Here is a 20,427-nt window from a genome sequence, read left to right on the forward strand (position 1 = left end):
AGTTTACAGCTTTTCCTGGATCCAGGTGTTGCCTATCCCTAAGCCTGTCACAGCAACTGTGTCTAGTCCTCTAAGCCTGTCAGTCGTGGCATCTGTGTGGTCAGGCTGCTTTGGACACCCCAAGGTGGACATTTCTGTTTCATTCCTGACTTCAGTGGTATTTTGCTTTAAGCTTTTCTCCATTTAGGGTAATGTTGGCTGTGTGTTTTCTCATATATAGCTTTTGTGTTGTTATGTTCTTTTTAATCCTGCATTCTCTAAGACTTTTATAATGAAGATACATTAGATTTTTCCCCCCAAGGTCTTTTCTACAGCTATTGATATAATCATGTGATTTTGTCATTTAGTTTATTTACGTGGTTTATTACATTTATTGACTTGAGTATGTTGAGCCATTCCTACATATCAGGGATAAGGCCTACTTGTTTATGGTGTATAATCTTTTTAATGTATGTCTGTATTCTGTTTGTAAGTTTTTTATTTATTTATGAGTAATTGTATTATAAACATAATAAATTTGTTTGTATATATTTATAAATATAATTTATACATTCATAATAAATTTGTATAAATAAATATTTAAGTATTTCTGAGTATTTTCATTATTTGCATCTATATTCATCAAGGATATTGGCTGGTAGTTTCCTTTTTTGTTGCTTTCTGTCTTTACCTGGTTTGGATATTAAAATGACATTGGCTTTGTAGAAGTTTGGGAGTGATCTTGCAGTTTCTTTCTATTTTTCTTTTTTGTTTTTGACTGTAATTTAAATAATTTAAGGACTGGCTGTAGATATTTGAAAGTTTGATAGAAGTCTTCTGTGAATGTATCTGGTCCTGGACTTTTTTTTTTTTTTTTTAATCTAGAAGGCTTTTTATTACTATTTCGATTTCCACATTTGTTGTGGGCCTATTTAATTTCTTAGCTTCTTCCTGGTTTAATTTTGGTGGTTTGGCTGGATCTAGTAAATTATCCATTTCTTTTAGATTTTCCACCTAAGAGTACAGATTTTTAAAATATTCCCTTATAATATTTTAAATTACTTTGGTGTCTATTGTAATGTTTCCCTTGTCATTTCTAACTCTGTTAATTTGGATCTTTTCTTTCTTTCTGTTGGTTAGTTGGGCCAAGGGTCTGTCAATCTTGTTTATCTTCTCAAAGAACTAGCTCTTAGATTTGCTGATTCTTTTTATTGTTTTCCTTGAGTTCTGCTGTGATTTTTATCTTTATTGCTGTTGACTGGGTTTGGATTTAGTTAGTTATATTTTTCTAAATTTTTGAGCTATACTATTAAGCCATTTGGTTTGTGTTCTTTCTGATTTCATAATGTAGATCCTTAGAGCTAGAAATTTCCCTCCCAAGACTGTTTTCTGTGTGCCCGAGAGGTTTTATTGGGTTGTGTTTTTATTTTCATTTAGTTCCATTAAATTTTGTATTTTTTTCTTGATTTTTTTCCTTTGATCTAGTCATCATTTAGCAATGAGTTGTTTAATCTCCATGAGTTTGACTATTACTAGAATTTTTTGTTTTAAGTTTTATTGCATTGTGCTTAAATAGGATAGAAGGTATACTTTTGATCTTTTTGAATTTGTAGATTTGTTTTGTGTCGCAGGATGTGGTCTATTTTAGAAAAGCTTCCATATGCTACTGAGTAGAACACCTATTTTTCTGTCTTTGGATAGAATATTTTATAGATACTTGTTAAGTCTATTTGTATGATGTTGTATAATGTCACTTCTGTTTTTCTCCATTTCTGTTTATTTTTTTGCCAAATGATGTGTTGGAGAAAGTTGGATATTGAAATTAACTACTATTAATGGATTCATGTTTATCTGTGTCTTTAAATCAAGTAGTTGATTTTTAATGAAATGGGGCACCCTAGTTTTGTTGTATACATGTTTAGGACAGTAATGTTTTCTTTGTTAATGGTTAATTAATCCGTAGATTAGAACAAAGCATCCCTCTTTATCTAGTCTCATTAGTTTTAGTTTGAAGTTTGTTTTGTTAGATATTAGGATAATGATGCCCGCTTTCTTCCTGGCCCCATTTGATTGGAGTACTTTTGTCTATCCTTTAACTCTGTAAAGCTAAAATGTCTTCTTTGTAGGCAGCAAATAGATATTTCTTGATCCATCCAGTCAGTCTGTAACTTGATTGGAGAATTGAGCCCACTGATAGTTAAAGTTATTATTGAAGTGTTTGTGTTAGTTGTGGTCATTTTTTTGTGTTGTTGTCTTCTCAATGTAAGTTGTATTTTAATAATTATGGGCTTTGTATTTTTTTCCATAGTCTCTCTGCCATGCTCATTCCTCTCTTTAGCACAGTTCCTCTCTTCAGCTTGAAATATTGCTTCCTATATATTCCTTAAGTTTGATTTGTTGGATGTAAATTTTTTTAGGTTGTTTATGTCATGGAAAATGTGAGTTATGTGGCGCAGTGTTATTCATTAAGTGGCACTATTTACCTTGCGAGAAAAGCCACAAGGTACAACAAAACCCACTATAAGAGTTTATTAGGGGAAGGGAACAGAAGGGAGTGCTTAGGCCTATGAGAAATGGTCATGCAGGGAGAGAGAGGGGAGGTGTCTGACGGCTTTGTATGGATTACCCCCGCACATGCGCATAGATTACATGATTACACTGAGCACAAATTACATGACCACACAGTGCATGGATTATGTGGCACATAAGGCCTGGAATGACTAAGCATCTTGCCAGCTTATGCACAGTCATAGGTGAGTGGCTAGAGATTCCAACAGAAAACTTTCTTTTTTCCTTCAATTAGGGCTCATAGTTTTGCTGGATATTTGATTTTCAGTTGGCCATAGTCTTTTCTTTTTTATTATTATTAATTAAATTTATTCATTTATTTTACATCCCAACTGTAGTTTCTCCTCCCCTCTTTCTTCTCATTCCCCTCCCCCATCCACTCTTCCTCTGTTTCCATTTAGAAAGGGGCAGGCCTCCCATGGGTGTCAACAAAGCAGCCATCAATAGTCTTTTAAGACTTGGAATACATTGCCCCAGGCTGTTCTGGCTTACAAAGTTTCTATTGAGAAATGAGCTTTTATTCTGATGTGCTGTTCTTTATATGTGACTTGTGGTTTTTCTCCTGCAGCCTTCAATACAGTCTTTCCTGCATGCTTAGTGTTTTAACTATGGTATGCCATTGGGATTTCATTTTCTGGTCTTGTCTATTTCGTGTGCTCCTTGTATCTGTATGGGTGTATCTTTCCTTAGTTTGGGAAGTTTTCTATGATTTTGCTGAAGATCTACTCTGTGCCATTGACCTGGCATTCTTCTCCTTCATCTATACCTATAATTTGAAGGTTTCATTTTTTTCATGGTATCCCACATTTTCTGTCTTCCTTTCCTCTGTGTGTGTGTGTGTGTGTGTGTGTGTGTGTGTGTGTGTTTTAAAGTTCCATGCTTCTCGTTTATTTGTTCTAGAATTGTCTTTGAGATATTCTGTCTTCTGCTTGTTACATTATACTTGTACGGCTTTCCTTTGGGTTTCTTATTAGGCTGTGCATTTTTCACTTCCATCTTCATTTCAGCTTGAGTCCTTGTCAATGTTTCTATCTCCTGATTGAATTCTATCTTAAATCTTGGGTTATCTTCATCATTTACACTTGTGTTTTCTTGGACTTCACTCTAGGCGTTTATTCTCCTTAAGCTTGTTCTTGATTCCACTGAGCTGTCTCTTTGTGTCTTCTTTAAAGTCTTTGAATTCTTTGATGAAGTTTATGATTGTTCTTTTACATTCTGTGTGTCTTGGAGTTCATCTAGGTAATTCTCATTGGCAAGCATTTCTATAAGACTGTTAGATTTGGGAGAGAAGATACTGGCTTAATCTTTCATATGGTTGGTATTCTTGGGATTCTGATTTGTTCTGGACAGAGCAGTTGGGGCAGAAGAGAAGATGTGGGGCAGACTGGAAGTGCTTGAGTGGAATGAAGTGAGGTGGACAGAGAGAATATGCTTCTTGTTCCAAGCGTGGTGGTTAGGAATGAGTGGAAAGGTTGGCTATGACATGGGTTGGCCCAAACCTAGAGCTCTTTTGCAATGAAGGTCATGAAGACCAGACTAGATTGCTGCATTGGTTGTAAGACCCATGCTATGCAGAAGTCAGGGGGACTCACCAGGCTAGACCCTGGAGGAGAATGTAGGAAGTCTGGATATGAAGTCCAATGGTGGAAGTGGCACAAAGGGATCTGTGGGTGGGTACAGGTAGGTCAGGTCCTGACAAATGCCTGGAGGTCAGCTAGTGTGCTGGCACGAGTGAGTGATCAGACTAGGCTGTGGGAGCAGGGCTAGATCTGGCTGGTTCCTGAAAAATGAGTATAGGGTGGTAGGGACTACTCACCAGGCTAGACCTTGGAGGAGGACATGGGAAGTCTGGGTATAGAGTGTGGTGGTGGGTGTGGCATAAAAGGACCTGTTTGTGAGTGGATGCAGTTTAGGTGGGTCCTTGTGCAAACTTAGAGGTTGGCTGAGGTACAGAAGGAGGTAGTGGGATAAGGGATGCCGGTGCAGGATATGGGATGTGGGACTCTGTGGAAACCTAGAGGTCATCATTTGGTAGTACTGTTTTGGAGGGTTTAGGAGATGCAGCCTTGCTTAAGGAAGTTCTTCCCCGGGGGGTTGTCTATGAAAGTTTTATAGCTTTGGTCTACTTCCAGTATTCTCTTTCCTTTATGTCTGTGGCTGAGAAGTCATCTCTCAGCTTCCTGCTCATGCCATGCTGCCAAGTTTCCCTGCCATGCTACACTCTGGAACCACAGCTCAAATAAACTTTTATAAGTTGCTTGGTCATGGTGTTTTATCACAGTAACAAGAAAGTAACTTATCCAATCCCTAACTGGTCATCTGCCCTAAACCCAAACTCATTTTTTCCACCCATAAAGAACAGCTGTACTGGTTTGGTTTTGTGTGTCAACTTGACATAAGCTAGAGTCATCAGACGAAAGAGCCTCAGCTGAGGAAATGCCTCCTTGAGATCCAGCTGTAAGGCATTTTATCATTTATTGGTCAATGGGGGAGGGCCTAGTCCAAGGTGGGTGGAGCCACCCCAGGCTGCTGGTCCTGGGTTCTATAAGAAAGCAGGCTGAGCAAGCCATGGGAAGCAAGCCAGTATGCAGCACCCTCCTTGGCCTCTGCATCTGTTCCTGCCTCTGGGATCCTGCCCTGTTTGAGTTCCTGTCCTGACTTCCTTCAGTGATGAACAGCAATGCTGAAGTATAAGCCTAATAAACCCTTTTCTCCCAAATTTGCTGTTTGGTCATATTGTTTTGTTGCAGCAATAGAAACCCTAACTAAGACACCAGCTTCCAGGATGTAAAAAAATCAAGTTAAGAAATAGAGAAACAGAGGTAGTGGCAAAGTTCCTTTGACAATCAGGATTTATTTCTGAGAGCCAAAAATTTGCTGAACTGAACCATAGCCACCATGCAACTTAAAACTACAGATAAATAATTTTATGGCTGTAGAAGCCATACATTTCATACATCAAAATCATTGCTGTATTTAACTTTGCAAACAAGTTCAAACCAGGACATTGGCATGAATTTGATTGGCATCTACTCCTTGGATCCTTTCAGGAATTGTATTTTATAAACATTACTGTATACTATAACTTCAATTATCATATATCTGTTTGGGTTTTTCTAATGTTTACTCATGATTAGATTCAGGTTAATGAGGGGTATTCCTCCTTTGAAACCTGTTCTACTCCCAAGAGTTTTCTCACTTTCCTTAATAAATTTAATTTGTTCTACTCAAAAAAAAAAGGCAGCAGGATAGGTGTTTGAGATAGCTCAGCGGGCTCAGTGGTCAGCAACCTCGTGGTCTTATGACCTGAATTCGATCCTCTGGACCCACATGGAAAGAACCAAACAAGTTGTCCTCTGACCACTACATACGTGCTGTGGCACATGTGCACGCTGCCATAAAAGCCAGAGCTCTCATCTTTGTTGTTGTTGTGGTTGGTTTTGGGGGGAATCTGTAGGGTGGGACGGGGTTTTACTGTGTAGCCGTGGCTGTCCTGGAACTCACTCTGTAGACTAGACTGACCTCAAACTCACAGAGATCTGCCTGCCTCTGCATCCCAAGTGCTAGGATGAAAGGTGTGTGCCACCCTGCCCAGCCGTAGCTCTCATCATCTTAAAGGAAAATAAGAGATAGTTATTCTGGAGCCATTTTGAGTAATCATGTCCTGGGAACATAGCTTTAGATTTTCCCAAATTCCATGTTCCAACCTGGAAGCAGTTTCACAGTTTTTATAGTTTAATGGAACAGAAAAAAATCATAAGGCAAGCTGAAAATACATTGGTGGGTACATCAGAGAGGTGGGAAAAGTGGCCCATAGGTCCCAGATGCTCTGATGGCATTCTTAGCTTGTAGATTATAGAAATAAGTTGCCTACTGAGCCAAAAGTTCTAAATGTTTTTTATTGTCATAAGACGATAGCTCTGAGGTGAGCAAGGAATGGCATTCTGGTGGGCCAGAACTAGCCAAGGATAAAATAATTAGCCTCCAAGACTGCAACCTTCCAACCTTTCCATAATACTGAGATTCTAAGCAGCCAATCAGTCTCCATAGACAGATGCCTTCAAGAGTTTTCATCCATAGTCTCTACCCCAAAGTAAAATAAATTTTAGAACAAACACTATAAATAGTATTGTTTCTCTTGTAAGCTTCTGCTACATTAGTTTTAGTGTCTATTCATCCATAGATCCTCCTGAATTATTACTGTGATAGTTACAGAATGATAGTTTCTTTCCTGCTAGTAACATAAAAATTTTTATGTTTTCAAGTATTTGATTATGAGGCTTGGATTGTCACAGATTTGGCTTATGTCTAAGGTGGGAGGACTAACTTCTACAACCACAAAATCGTTCCGGCTCTTTTAAGTACAGGTGGAGCTTCTTCTGATGGGCAGTGATATTCAAAAGACAGCTAATCTAAACATTTTTTGTTCTGGAGTTTTAAATTTTGAGATCATATTTTATTTATTTTTTTTTTTTAAGATTTATTTATTTATTATGTATACAGTGTTCTGCCTGCTTGAATGCCTACAGGCCAGAAGAGGGTACCAGATCTCATTACAGATGGTTGTGAGCCACCATGTGGGTGCTGGGAATTGAACTCAGGACCTCTGGAAGAGCAGCCAGTGCTCTTAACCGCTGAGCCATTTCTCCAGCCCCTTGAGATCATATTTTAAATAACCAGTACTTTAATGTTTCTGTTTCACAATGTAGTGTTGGTGTTGCTTAAAATTTTTTTGTTGTTGTTGTTGTTTACTACCTATAGATGAAACCAAGAGCCATTGGGAAGTATCAGCACTTTCTCGGGCTGCCCAGAAGGGATTTAATAGAGATGTATTGAAGCATTTGAAAAGGACAACAAATATTTCACCAGTAAGAAATCCTTCGTCTTTTCTTTACCTTAAGTCACTGCAATACCCTGCTCCCTGGTACCAACTTCTTAGTCACTGTTTTATTGCTGTAAAGAGACACCATGACCAAATCAATTCTTATAAAAGAAAGCATTTAATTTGGGCTGGATTACAGTTTCAGAAGTGAGTCCATTTTCATCATGATAGAGAGAATGGCAGCACACAGGCAGACACGGTGCTGAAAAAGTAGCTGAGAGTTCCACATCTGGATCAGCAGACAGCAGAAGAGAGAGACACTGAGTGTGGCTTGGGCTTTTGAAACCCAAGGCCCAACCCCAGTGACACACTTCCTCCAAGGCCACACCTACTTCAACCAGGCCACATCTCCTAATCCTTCTCAAGTAGTACTATGCCCTGATGACTAAGCATTCAAATATATGAGCCCTTAGGGGCCATTCTTATTCAAACCACCACCCTACTTTTGTTTGGTTGGTCTTTGTATGGTGGTGTGTAACAATTTGTTGTCGTTATTGTTGTTGTTTTTAGCATTTTATTTAGCATTTTTTGTGATGAGACAAGATGATACCTACAGGCCTGCAGCCTCAAAGAGTCTGCCTGGCAGAACAACTCCTAGGGGATATTTGAATTGTTATGTTGAAATCCCCACTTCCTTTGTGGTCACTGCATCTTACTTTGCTTTCTGTTGGTGTGATACAACACAGACCAAACCAACTTGGGACATTATAGAAATCAGGCTCTTGAGAAACCAAGCAGCATTCAGAGAGTTGGAGAACTCAGCTGAAATCCCTGTCTACATTACTATCTAAGAGTGGTCTCTGGGTCTCATGACCTCTGAAGGAAAGCTTCCATTGCAATTTAAGCATATTTACAGAAGCAAATGGTGTGGGTACTGATCAGGACATTCTTTATCAAACGGGGTCTTGTTTAAAGATTTCTGTGTCAACCATTTCTTAGGAAGCTTTGTATGCATTGATTTTTCAAGATAAGAGGAAGGGGATCCAGCTGAAACAAGTAGGAATACAAACTAAGCCCAGTAAAATTTAGCCCATTCTATATCTGCTTAGTTCTGTAGCACTCAGGCAGAGAGGATCATAGTGAAAGGCAGTAGTTGGATTATGATAGGTGCATATTAAAATAATAATAGTTGGGCTGGAGAGATGGCTCAGAGGTTAAGAGCACTGCTTGCTCTTCCAAAGGTCCTGAGTTCAATTCCCAACAACCACATGGTGGCTTACAACCATCTGTAATGAGATCTGGTGCCATTTTCTGGCCTGCAGGGATACGTGCAGACAGAACACTGTACACATAATAGAAAAATAAGTAAAAAAAAAAATAAATAAATAAAATAATAGTGTATTCTCTTTCCTTCTTCACCTACCCTGTATCTGCTTAGTTCTGTAGCACTCAGGCAGAGAGGATCATAGTGGAAGGCAATAGTTGGATTATGATAGATGCGTATTAAAATAATAATTGTTAGTGTATATTTCTCTTTCCTTCTTCAGTGGGAAGAAAGAGTGTTTGGTGCTTACAGGTTTAAGTTCATCATCAAGGAAGCCAGGGTAGGAACTAGAGGGAAGAACTGAAGCAGAGATCATGGAGAAAAAACTCTGCTCATACCTTTCTGAGTTTGCTTTCTCATACAACCCAAGACCACTTCCCCAGGGGTAGCACCACCCACAGTTGGCTGGGTCCTCCTACCTTAAACATTTAGTCAAGAAAATGCCTCCACAGATATGCCCACAGGCCAGTGTAATAGAGCCAGCTCCTCATTTGAGGTTCCCTCTTCCCAGATAATTAAGATTTGAGAATTTGGCCAACCTCTTCCCTCAATTAATGAAGAAAGCCTGCCACTTAAAGGGAAACATCTTTAACACACACCTGTTACAATGAGCTTGATAGCTGATACTTACATATTTTTCTCATGAAATTTGTGATGATACCAATAAATATAATTTTAGGCATCTGCAATGAAATGTGTCATCATTTGGGAAATTTGCTTACTCTAGTGAACTAGTATTTTCAGATGAACAATGCATGATTGTAAAATCCATTCAAAGTGCAAGATAAATGAATTTAGCATAATAGAGTTTATGTAAAAGTTCATTGATTAGGCTTCACATGCTACATTGTATGATATGAAGGATAATCAGTTATCTAAAATGACTACAAAATGCTACTTTTTCTTCTACCTACACACCATGAGCTCTGTGATTTCTATGAATAAAATGAAAGCCCTTTACACTAGTGTGAAACAGGTCCACTCTTCAGAGGGTTTTTGTTTGAAAAACAATTATCATAAAATCGTGTTGTTTTTAAGATAACATTGGGGTAGTGTTTTTTTAAATGGTACCTGTTTTAGAGTTTGAATTTCTTTTTTTTTTTTTTTACGTTTTATAAAATCTTTATTGACAAATAATTCACATAGTATACAGTTTGCCTGTTTGCACAATTTGATAGACTTTAGTTCAGCATCCTCATAGGCCACCATCACCATCACCACTTTCTACTTTAGAACATCACTGTCTTCAATTTCATACACACATATAATGTATGGTGATTACATTCCATCTTATTTTTTAAATGAACATAATATTTGCAATTGTAACTATTTTTAAGTTTACAATTCAGTGGTATGAATTACATTCAAGATATTAATTATACTCATGTTATTCATTAATTACACTCATGATATTAATTACATTTGTGGTATTCATTGATTACATTCACAGTATTCATTCAGTAACTATATTTATGATATTAATTAATTACATTAATTGTATTGATTTATTACATTCATAATATTATGTCCTGATATTACTGTCCATTTGTGGGGCTTTTCCATCACTCAAAACAGAATAAAGTTTGAATTTCTAATGCAGTATTTAGGAATGTGACCCATATAAACAAAAGCTCTTTGGAGTTCTAGGTACTCTTAAGAGTGTAAAGGGTCTTCCACAAACATTGGAGCTGCTGGCCTTGTGCTGGCCCTCCACCTGCAAAACTGGAAGAGATACAATTTCTTTTATGGATGGGTAGGATTTAATTTAATTAACTATTAGGAGACAATAACAAAAGGTATTCCTTCCTCTTCACTTTAATTTTTAAACTCTGTACATATTTTTGTACATATTTTCAGGATGAAGCACTATCCTTAGAAGAAATAAGAACTAGAGTAGTACAAATTCTGGGATTCCTAGGAGGACAAATAAACAAAAATCTTGTAACAGGTAAGCTTTTTCCTAAAATAACCCTGTAGATAGATGTATTTGTACTTGGAGTTGAGTGTGTGTCTGTTTACTTGTCACCAGCCTCTCCTGGCATGCTTCCGATGATTTTAGAATCACCTGGACAGTGATAGCCAGTATTTACAGCATTTTCCATATACTGTGCCCAAGTCAATATTATTGCCATTGTAGTAATGAACACCAGTTTGGACTACCATAGCATAGTGTTCTATATCAGATTTCCTCAGAACTGATCAATTTCCATTTGCTGTGTCTGGTCATATTCAGAATCTGAAATCATATTCAGAGTGCAGCACGTACTTTCTATTTCTCTTCCCTTTGAGAAGAATGAACTATGAAGCCCTGACTAGCTGGCCTGGACCATGTTATACAGACTAGTCAGGCTTCAAACTCACAAAGAGCTGTCTGTTTCTACCTCCTGAGTACTGGGATTGAGATGTGTGCTACCATGCTGGACTTTCAAAATTGTTTAATCTTTACAGACACTACCTTCTGACCTTAGGTGTAGGACAGCCCCCACCAACAGTAGCCACCATGGGAGAAGGCTAAACTTAATATTCTCATATTTTTAACTTTTTTAAAAATTTTATTTATTTTGCATGTTTTGCCTGAATGAAGGATGTATATGTACCACATTCATGCCTGGTGTCCATGGAGGTCAGAAGAGGCCATCTGATTCCCTGGAACTGGAGTTACACATGGTTGTGAGGCATCATGTGGGTGCTGGGAACCAAACACAGGCCCTCTGCAAGAGCAACAAGTGCTACTCTTAACCACTGAGCCCTCTCTCCAGTGATAAACTTAACATTTTAATATGTGAATATTTTAGAGTGTTTTTGTATTAGAAAAACCCAGTTGATTTTGCTTTTGAAGTTTAGTGTTAACTGGAGACTTTCAGGTATTTAGGAAGTTAGAACCTATACTTAGTATTTTCAGGAGGAATTTTGGTGGTACATGTGTATGTGGAGGCCAGAGGCTGATGTAAGGGGTCTTCCTTGATCACTCACTACCTTATTCTCTGAGGTGGGATCTCAGGTGAATGAAGGACTCACCTGTACATCTAGTCTAACTAGCCAGCTTGTTCCAGGTATCTGTGTCAATACTGGGATTATAAGTAGGCTGCCATGTGCACCCAATATTTACCTGTAGGCTTGCAATCTGATCTCTGGTTCTCATGCTTGTATGGAAAACACTTTATCCACTGAACCATCTCCCTGGTCCCTTTAAAAGAAGAGATTTGTTTTTGTTTTGTTTTTTGTTTGTTTTGTTTTGTTGTTTTTGTTTTTGTTTTTGTTTTTTTTGAGAAAAGGTCTTAGGTAGTCTTGGCTGGCATGGAACTCGTAGGGATCCCACTGCCTTCCAAGTGCTAGAATTAAAGATGTATACCACCACACCTGGCAAAGAGAAGCCTTTGTTTTGTTTTGTTTTAACTGTACTTGTTTTCTGTCGTATGTTTTAAGTAGCTCTGACTGAATTTGGATGTTCCTATTGAACAACAGTTTTAGTTAAGTTAAATTTAGAAATAAGAAGCATCAGTGGTTTTAATATTCTTTCTTATTTGAAGCAGAAAAAAAGAAATACAAAATGCTTTAAAAGTACCCTAATTTAGCTAATGAGCTGTAAGAGGAAAGATCTTGAATGAAAAGCAGTCTTGTAACATTTTCCATCAGCTGCATCAGGAGAAAGGATGAAGAAGTGTGTGGCGTGGGACAAGGAGAAGAGGCTCGGCTATGCAGTACCTTTCAGAGAGATGAAACCTGTCCTCTATCTGGATGTCTTTCTGCCTCGGGTCACTGAATTGGCTCTTTCTGCTAGTGACCGACAAACTAAAGTATTTTTTCCCCCATCATTCATTCTTTATAGTGTATTGCTTTAAGAACATGTATGTGTTGGTTAGGAAACAGACATTATATTTTAGCTATTCTATTATCATTACTTTCGAAATTTTTTGGAAGTAGGTATCATTGATAAATGAAAGTTAAGTATAAATTATTGAAATAATAAACTGGCAAAGCATTCAAATACCAGAAGTTCTTTGTAATAGAAAATGCAATGCAAAGTATATTTAAAGATGAAACTTGGTAGGAGTTTGATTATCCCCATAACCTGGGAGATTGGAGACAGATAATCTCATATGTTAACACTAACTTGTAAACTTCTAATGTGCTTCCTAGCTACTAAAGTGATATTTACAAATTCTTAATTCTTGGATAAAGATTAAAGTGAACAGAAGCATTCATTTGATATAAAAACCACTATTTCCATTTTTTAAAAGTGGAATATATAGTATTTACCCACAATATAAGTTTTTCCTCTTAAATGGCTAAAGTAAGAAAAAACTTCAAAATATTCCCTTGTAAATATGATAATCAAGCTTTGTTGAACGGTCCCTCTTAGGTGGCAGCTTGTGAACTGTTACACAGCATGGTTATGTTTATGTTGGGAAGAGCTTCTCAGATGCCTGAAGGTCAGGAGTGGCCTCCCATGTACCAACTCTACAAGCACACGTTTCCTGTGCTGCTTCAACTTGCATGTGATGTGGATCAAGTAAGTGCATGATTAGGATCTTAACAATTGCAAAACTACAAATCTCAAGCTGGGCATGATAGTGTACTCCTGTAATCCCAGAGTTGGAAAGAGACAGGAAGATTGCAGCAAGAGTGAGGCCAGCCCACCAATAAATGAATGAATGAATGAATGAATGAGAGAGAATGTGGTCTCTTTGGAAGTCACTGCTGCCTGCCTGCCACCCTCAACAGTCAAAGTTACTTGGTCCAGTGACCTGGGGATTGGAACACTTTTTAAATTACATTTTAATATTTTTTTTGGTGGGGAGACAGGTTTCTGGACAGGGTTTCTCTATGTAGCCCTGGCTATTCTGGAACTCTATAGACCACGCTAGCCTCAAATTCACAGAGATCTGCCTGCCTCTTCCTCTTACCTCTGCCTCTTGCCTCCTAAGATATGCTAGGATTAAAGGCATGAGCCACCACCTCTTGACTATACTTTAAAGTTTTTAAAATTTTAATTTACTTTTTTTTATTGAAAATAGATTTTTTTAGACTATATTCTAAGTACAGTTTACCCTCCCCCCAGTTCCTTCTAGATCCTCCCCATCCACTCAGATCTACTCTCTTTCTATCTCGCATTTAAAAGTAGCATCTAAAAGACAGTAATAAAATAAAATTAAAACAAACTAACCAGAATAGGACAAAACAAACAGGAAAAAAAAAAAAAAAGAGCCAAAGAGAAGGCACAGGAAACACAGATACAGAAACACACTCATAGAAATCCTATAAAAACAAAATAAAAAAGCATAATATATAAGCTATTTTGTGTTGGCCATCTATTGCTGGAGCTTGGGGCCTGCCTTTAAATGTGATTTGTATACCAAGAGAAACTCCATTGGAGGAAACTAATTTTTCCCTTGTGAGCAATTATCAATTAGAGATGGCGTATGAGTTAGGAATGGGGCTTTGTGTCTTGTCTCTCCTCTCACTGCTGGGAACTCATCGGACTTACACTCATTCATTCCCTGTTCATGTTGCTACAGTCCCTGTAAATTCCTATGTGTATCAGTCTTCTTGTGTCTGGAAGGCCTTGTTTCCTTAGCCTCTGATTCCTAAACTCTTCCCACCTCCTCTTCACAGTTCCTGAGCCCTGAGGGGAAAGCTTTGATGGAGACATATTATGTAGAACTTACTGTTCCAAAATCTTTCACTCTCTATACCATGTCCAGTTGTGAGTCTCCTATATTTGTTCCCATCTACTGCAGGAGGAAGCTTCTCTGATAATGGCTGAGCAAGACATTAATATATGAGTAGAACATAATGTCATTAGGAATCATTTTATAAGTACATTCCTTTAGCAGAACAATATAATACTTGGTTTTCCCCAAGGTCCCTGGCCTATCTAGTTTCAGGTTCTCAGCTCCCTGGGCAGTGTCATGAATGAGTTGAATCTCATGCAGTGGGCCTTAAATACAATCAGATAATGGTTGGTTACTCCTACAACTCTTGTGCACTGTTATACCACTGTATTTTGTGAGCAGGTCACCATTGTAGATCGAGGGGTTTGTAGCTGGGTTGGTATTTACTGTTCTCTGGTGATGTGCAGAATATCTTTTAATAGCATGAACATTTGTCTGTAGGGTTGAAGGCTCTAGGTAGGTGGACACCAGTTCTACTTCTCCATGTTCAGTGAGTTATGTAGGTGTTGTCTTCAGCAACAGGGCCTTATCATCAGTTTGCGGAGGGCAACCAATAACCTTGTCAATAGCCTGGGTTGTTTGTGGGTTCTCAGGACCCCTTTGGCCAATGACTCTATTGGATGTAATTAATTCCCAGTACTAGAAGCTTCATATGGTGACAAGACAGTATGTCCAGCTGGGACTCTGTCTCCATTGTTATTTGGCAATTTCATTTAAATTGTCTTCATATATGTATATATTTTAGGAAGCTTCTACTGTGTTAGGTTTCCATATGATCCCTCAAATACTCTTTAGTTTTAGCTGTCCCTCACTGTATTCCCTCCTGTAGCCCTGTCTTCCTTCCCCCTCCCTGTTTGATCCTCCCATTCTAGTCAACTCCCCTCATCCCTGGTCCGTCCATTCATAACTGAACTCTATTTCCCCTTCCTATGGAGATCCTTCCTTCCTTCTCCCCAGTCTTTTACACTATAAACACTGTGGTTATATTGACTGTAGCCTGCTTATTAAAGACTTAATAGCTAACATCCATGTATAAGAGAATGCATACCGTATTTGTTCTTTTCAGTCTGGGTTACCTCACTCAGGATGATTTTTTTTTTTTCTAGCTTCATCCATTTACTTGTCAATTTCATTTCTTTCTTTAAAAAAAAAAAAACAAAACCCAGCTTAGTAGTATTCCATTGTGTAAATGTACCAGATTTTCTTTCTTTTTCTTCCCTCCTTCTTTCCTTCCTCCCTCCTTCCCCACCCCCTCTTTTAATTATTTGTTTGTTTTCGAGACAGAGTATCTCTTTGTAGCTCTGGCTTTCCTAGAACTCACTCTGGAGACCAGTCTGGCCTCACACTATGAGATTAACCTGTCTTTGCCTCTCAAGTGCTGGAATTAAAGGCATGCACCACTACTGCCTGGCATTGTATCACATTTTCTTCACTCATCTGTTGATGAACATCTAGGTTGTTTCCAATTTCTGACTATAATTCTGGCAGCTAGACTAGAGTGGAAGGTAACATGGGTGAGCAAGTATTTCTGTAGTAAGATTTAGCGACCTTTGAGTATTTGCCTAGGAGTGATATAGCTGAATCTTGGGGTAGATCTATTCCCAGCTTCCTGAGGAACTACCACACTGATTTTTATAGTGACTGTACAAGTTTGCACTCCACCAGCAATGAATAAGTGTTCTCCTTATTCTACATTCTTGCCAGCATAAGCTGTCGTTTATTTTATTGATTTTAGCCATTCTGACAGGTGTAAGATGAAATCTCAAGGTAGTTTGGATTTGCATTTCTCTGATGACTTGGAATGTTGAGCATTTCTTTTAAGTGTTTCTCAGCCATTTGTGTTTTATCTTTTGAGAACTCTATTTAGATCTGTAACCCATTTTGAAATTGAGTTGTTTTCTTGACATCCAGCTTTTCAGTTCTTCAGTATTTTACATGTTAGCCCTCTGTTAGATGTGTAGTTGATAAAAATCTTTTCCCATTCTGTAGGCTGCCACTTTATCCAAATGCTGTTTGCCATACAAAAGCTTTTCAGTTTTATGAGGTTCCATTTATTAATTGTTGTTCTTAGTGCCTGTGTTATCTATCAGTGTTCTGTTTAGAAAGCCTTTTCCTGCACCAGTGAGTTCAAGACTGCCCCCCACTTTCTGGCCTTATGTTGAAGTTTTTGATCCATTTGGAAATGAATTTTGTTAGGGTGTTAAATATGGACCTGTTTGCATTCTTCTACATGCAGCCATTCAGTTTGACCAGCACCATCTATTACAGATGCTGTCCTTATTCCAGTGTGTATTTCTGGCTTCCTTATTAAAAAAAAAAAATCTGGTGTCCCTATCTGGGTCTTTAATTCAGTTGTATTGATCAATGTGTCTGTTTTGATGTCAGTACCATGCTGTATATATTACTATAGTTCTGTAGTACAGATGAGAATGGGGATGGTGATAATCTCTAGCAGTTCTTTTATTAGTCAGGAGTGTTTTAGCTATCCTGGTCTTTTTTGCGTTTTCATATGAAGCTGAGAATTATCCTTTCAATTTCTGTGAAGTGTTGTGTTGGAAGTTTGGTAGAGATTGCACAGAATCTGCAAAATGCTTTTTGTAGGATGGCAGTTATATTAATCCTACTAATCCATGAGCATAGGAGACTTTTCTATTCTGTCATACCTCTGAAACGTCTTTTTTCAGTGTCCTTTTGTTTATATTATACAAGTTCTTCACTTGCTTGTATAAAGTTACCCCAAGATATTTTATATTTTTTTGCTGCTATTGTTAAAGGTATTGTTTCCCTGATTTCTTTCAGTTTGTCATTTGTATATAGGAAGACTAGTGATTTTTGTGTGTAAATTTTGTATCCTGTGACTTTGCTAAAAATGTTTGTCAACTTCTTTCCTAGTGAAGTTTTTAGTGTTGTTATTTTTTTAATGTATAAAATCATATCATCTGCAAATAAGGATACTTTGGCTTCTTCCTTTCTATTTTATATACCCTAATTGCTCTAGCTAAGATTTCAAGTACTGTATTACTAAGTATGGAGAGAGTGGACAACTTTGGCTTACTCATGATTTAATGGAAATGGTTTTAGTTTCTCTCTGTTTAGATTGATGTTGGCTGTGGGCTCGCTGTACATTGCCTTTATTACATTGAAGTGTGTCACTGTATCCCTTAGTCTCTCAAGGCTTTTATGATGAAGAGATGTTGGATCTCATCAAATGCCTTTTTTGCATCTAATGATGATGTAGTTTTTGTCTTTCAATCTGTTTATATGGTGCATTACATTTATTGATTTATGTATGTTAAACCATCTTTGCATTTCTGGGATAAAACCTATGTGATTACATTTGATGATCTTTTTGATGTGTTCTTGGATTTGTTTTGCAAGTATTTTATTAAGAATTTTTGTTTCTATCTAAGGGAAATTGGTCTGTAATTCTTTCTTTTTTGTGTCTTTATGTGGTTGGTTATCAGGATAACTGTGGCTCTTAAAATGAACTGGGCAGTGTTGCGTTTGTTTCTATCTTATGAGATAATTTGAGGAGTATTAGCATTAACTCTTCTTTGAAAGTCTGGTAGAGTCCTTTGCTAAAGCCATCTGGCTTGAGCTTTTTTTTTGGTTGGGAGACTTAATTACTGCTTCTATTTCACTAGGCATTATAGATCCTTTTAAGTTGTTTATCTGATCTTGATTTAACTTTGCTAAGTGGTATGTATTGAGAAAATTATCCATTTCTTTTAGATTTTCCAATCTATGTCCTTTTAGATTTTCCAAGTATGTTCTTATGATTCTTTGAATTTCCTCAGTGTCCCTATTTTTTATTTCTAACTTTGTTGATTTGGATATTTTCTCTCTGTCCTTTAGTTAATTTGAATAAGGGTTTGTCAGTGTTATTAGGTTTTCTCAAAGAATCAACTCTTTGTTTCATTGATTCTTTGTATTTTTGTTTGTTTGTTTCTATTTTATTGATTTTAGCTCTGAATTTGATTATTTCCTACTGTCTGCTCCTTTTAGATGTGCTTTCTTCTTTGTGTTCTAGGACTTTCAAGTGTGATGTTAAGTGCTTAGTATGAGAGCTCCGATTTTTATAAGTAGCCACTTAGTGCTATGAACTTGCCTTCTAGAACATGCTCTCACCTCTAGCATTTAACTGTCATGAAGGTAAATTCAAAATGTAAGGACTGGATTTTCCCTTCAGAAAATCTGAATTTGAGACTGACCAAACACTGGAAGTAATCCTCATGCTCATTCAATAAAGATTGAGGCTTTAGTCAATTGTGCCTTCATTGTGTCCTATAGGTTTGGGAATGTTGTATATTCATTTTTATTCAATTCTAGAAAGACTTCAGTTTCTTTCTTAATTTCTGTCTTGACCCATTTTTTTATTCAATAGAGAGTTGTTCAGTTTCCATGAGTTTGTAAGCTTTCTGTTGTTTCTGTTGTTAATATCCAGTTTCAGTCCATGGTGGTCAGATAGGATGCAGGGTGTTGTATTTGTGCATACTTGCTTTGTGTCTTGAGTATGTGGTCAGTTTTGGAGGAAGTTCCATGAGGTGCTGTAAAGATATATTCTTTTGTTTGGGTGAAATGTTTGGTAAGTATCTGTTACATCCATTTGATTTAGAACATCAGTTAACTCAACCTTTCCCAGTTTAATTTTTGTCTGGATGACTTGTCCGTTGGTGAGAGTTGGGTATTGAAGTCTCCCACTATCACTGTGTTTCTTTTGTGAACTTGGGCGCCCTCGTGTTTGATGCATAGATGTTAAGAACTTCAATGTTGTTTTGGTGTATTTTTCTTTTGATGATTATGTAGTATCCTTCTCTATCTCTTCTGATTGGTTTTGGTTTGAAGTCTATTTTATCAGTTATTAAATGGCTACATCACTAATCTTGTCTTTGTTGGGTGGGTATTTTGTTCTTTGGTTTCCATTACTTTCTCTGGGTCTTAGGAGAGTGTCATGGTTTTGTATTGCCTGGTAGGAAATTCTTCTGTGGTCCTAATAAGTGTGGCTACTGGAGCCTGCTGGTAAAATGTGTGTCTGGAGATTGGGAATTAATGCTTAGGAATGGAGATGGGCTTGAGGGTGGGGTGGGGGTTGTGAGTACTCCACAGGAGGAAGGAAGGCAGGATGTTCTACCAGGGATCTGCTTAGTCTCCTGGGAATAGGAACAGATAGTTTTTCTGGGTTCACTAGCAGGTTAGCAGTCAGGGTCATTTAGGACTTGGAGTACCTTTCTCCACAGTGTTTCCCTTGAGAAATTAGCTGCTCTTCTGATGATTTTTTTCCTCTTGCAGCTTTCAGTACTTTTTAGCTCTAAATACTTAGTGTTTTAACTATGCTATGTCATGATGAGTTTCTTTTCTGATCTTGTCTATTTACTGTTTTGTGTGCTATTCCTCTGTATCTATTTGGTGACTTTGTGCCTGTGTCTTTATGGATGTATCATTCCTTATTTTGGGGACATTTTCTTCCATTTTTCTCCTATCATCTTCATGAAGATCTGATCTATGCCGTTGACCTGGGATTCTTCTTCATCTATGGCTAAAATTCAAAGATTTGGTCTTTTCATGATGTCCCACATTTCCTCTATGTGTGTGTCTGTTTTCTTTTCAGTTTTTGCTCAATCATTGCTTATTAGGTCTAGTTTCTTTACTTTCTCTGAGAGACCTGATATTCTATCTTCTGCTTGATTTATTTTACTTATAAGGCATTCTTTTGAGTTTTCTAGTTGGGTTGTTGGGTTTTTCCACCTTCATTTCCACTTGAGTTTTTCAATGTTTCTGCCTCCTGGTTGAATTCAGCTTTCAAATCCTAGATTATCTCCTTGTCATTTCAATCAGTCTTAAGGGTAGTTTGGTAGTTTTGTTGTTATTGTTGTTGTTGTTGGTTTGGTGTTTTTTGCTTCTGTTTTTTTTGTTTGTTTGTTTGTTTGTTTTAGCTGTTTCTTCTTTTAGCTCCTTAATTCCTTTGGTGAAATTTATGATTGTTCTTTTAAACTCTGTGTTCATATAGGCAATTCTCATTTGAGAGCATTTCTATAGGACTAATGGATTTCAGGGTGGGG

At 37.5% G+C, this 20,427-nt stretch overlaps 1 protein-coding gene across 2 annotated transcripts in view; it reads left to right on the forward strand.

Moving 5' to 3' along the window:
• The window catches only part of Prkdc (protein kinase, DNA-activated, catalytic subunit), a 237,871-nt gene that overhangs the window by 44,715 nt on the left and 172,729 nt on the right, over positions 1–20,427 (forward strand). For both annotated transcript variants that reach the window (XM_052739941.1, XM_052739943.1), the window contains 4 exons: positions 7,309–7,415; positions 10,551–10,641; positions 12,330–12,490; positions 13,057–13,206. In XM_052739941.1, the coding sequence (XP_052595901.1) occupies positions 7,309–7,415; positions 10,551–10,641; positions 12,330–12,490; positions 13,057–13,206 (509 nt within the window). The remainder of the gene's footprint in view (positions 1–7,308; positions 7,416–10,550; positions 10,642–12,329; positions 12,491–13,056; positions 13,207–20,427) is intronic.

This window comes from Peromyscus californicus, unplaced genomic scaffold (genome assembly GCF_007827085.1).
Source record: "Peromyscus californicus insignis strain IS unplaced genomic scaffold, ASM782708v3 Scaffold_16__1_contigs__length_79575227, whole genome shotgun sequence".
Lineage (NCBI taxonomy): Eukaryota > Metazoa > Chordata > Mammalia > Rodentia > Cricetidae > Peromyscus > Peromyscus californicus.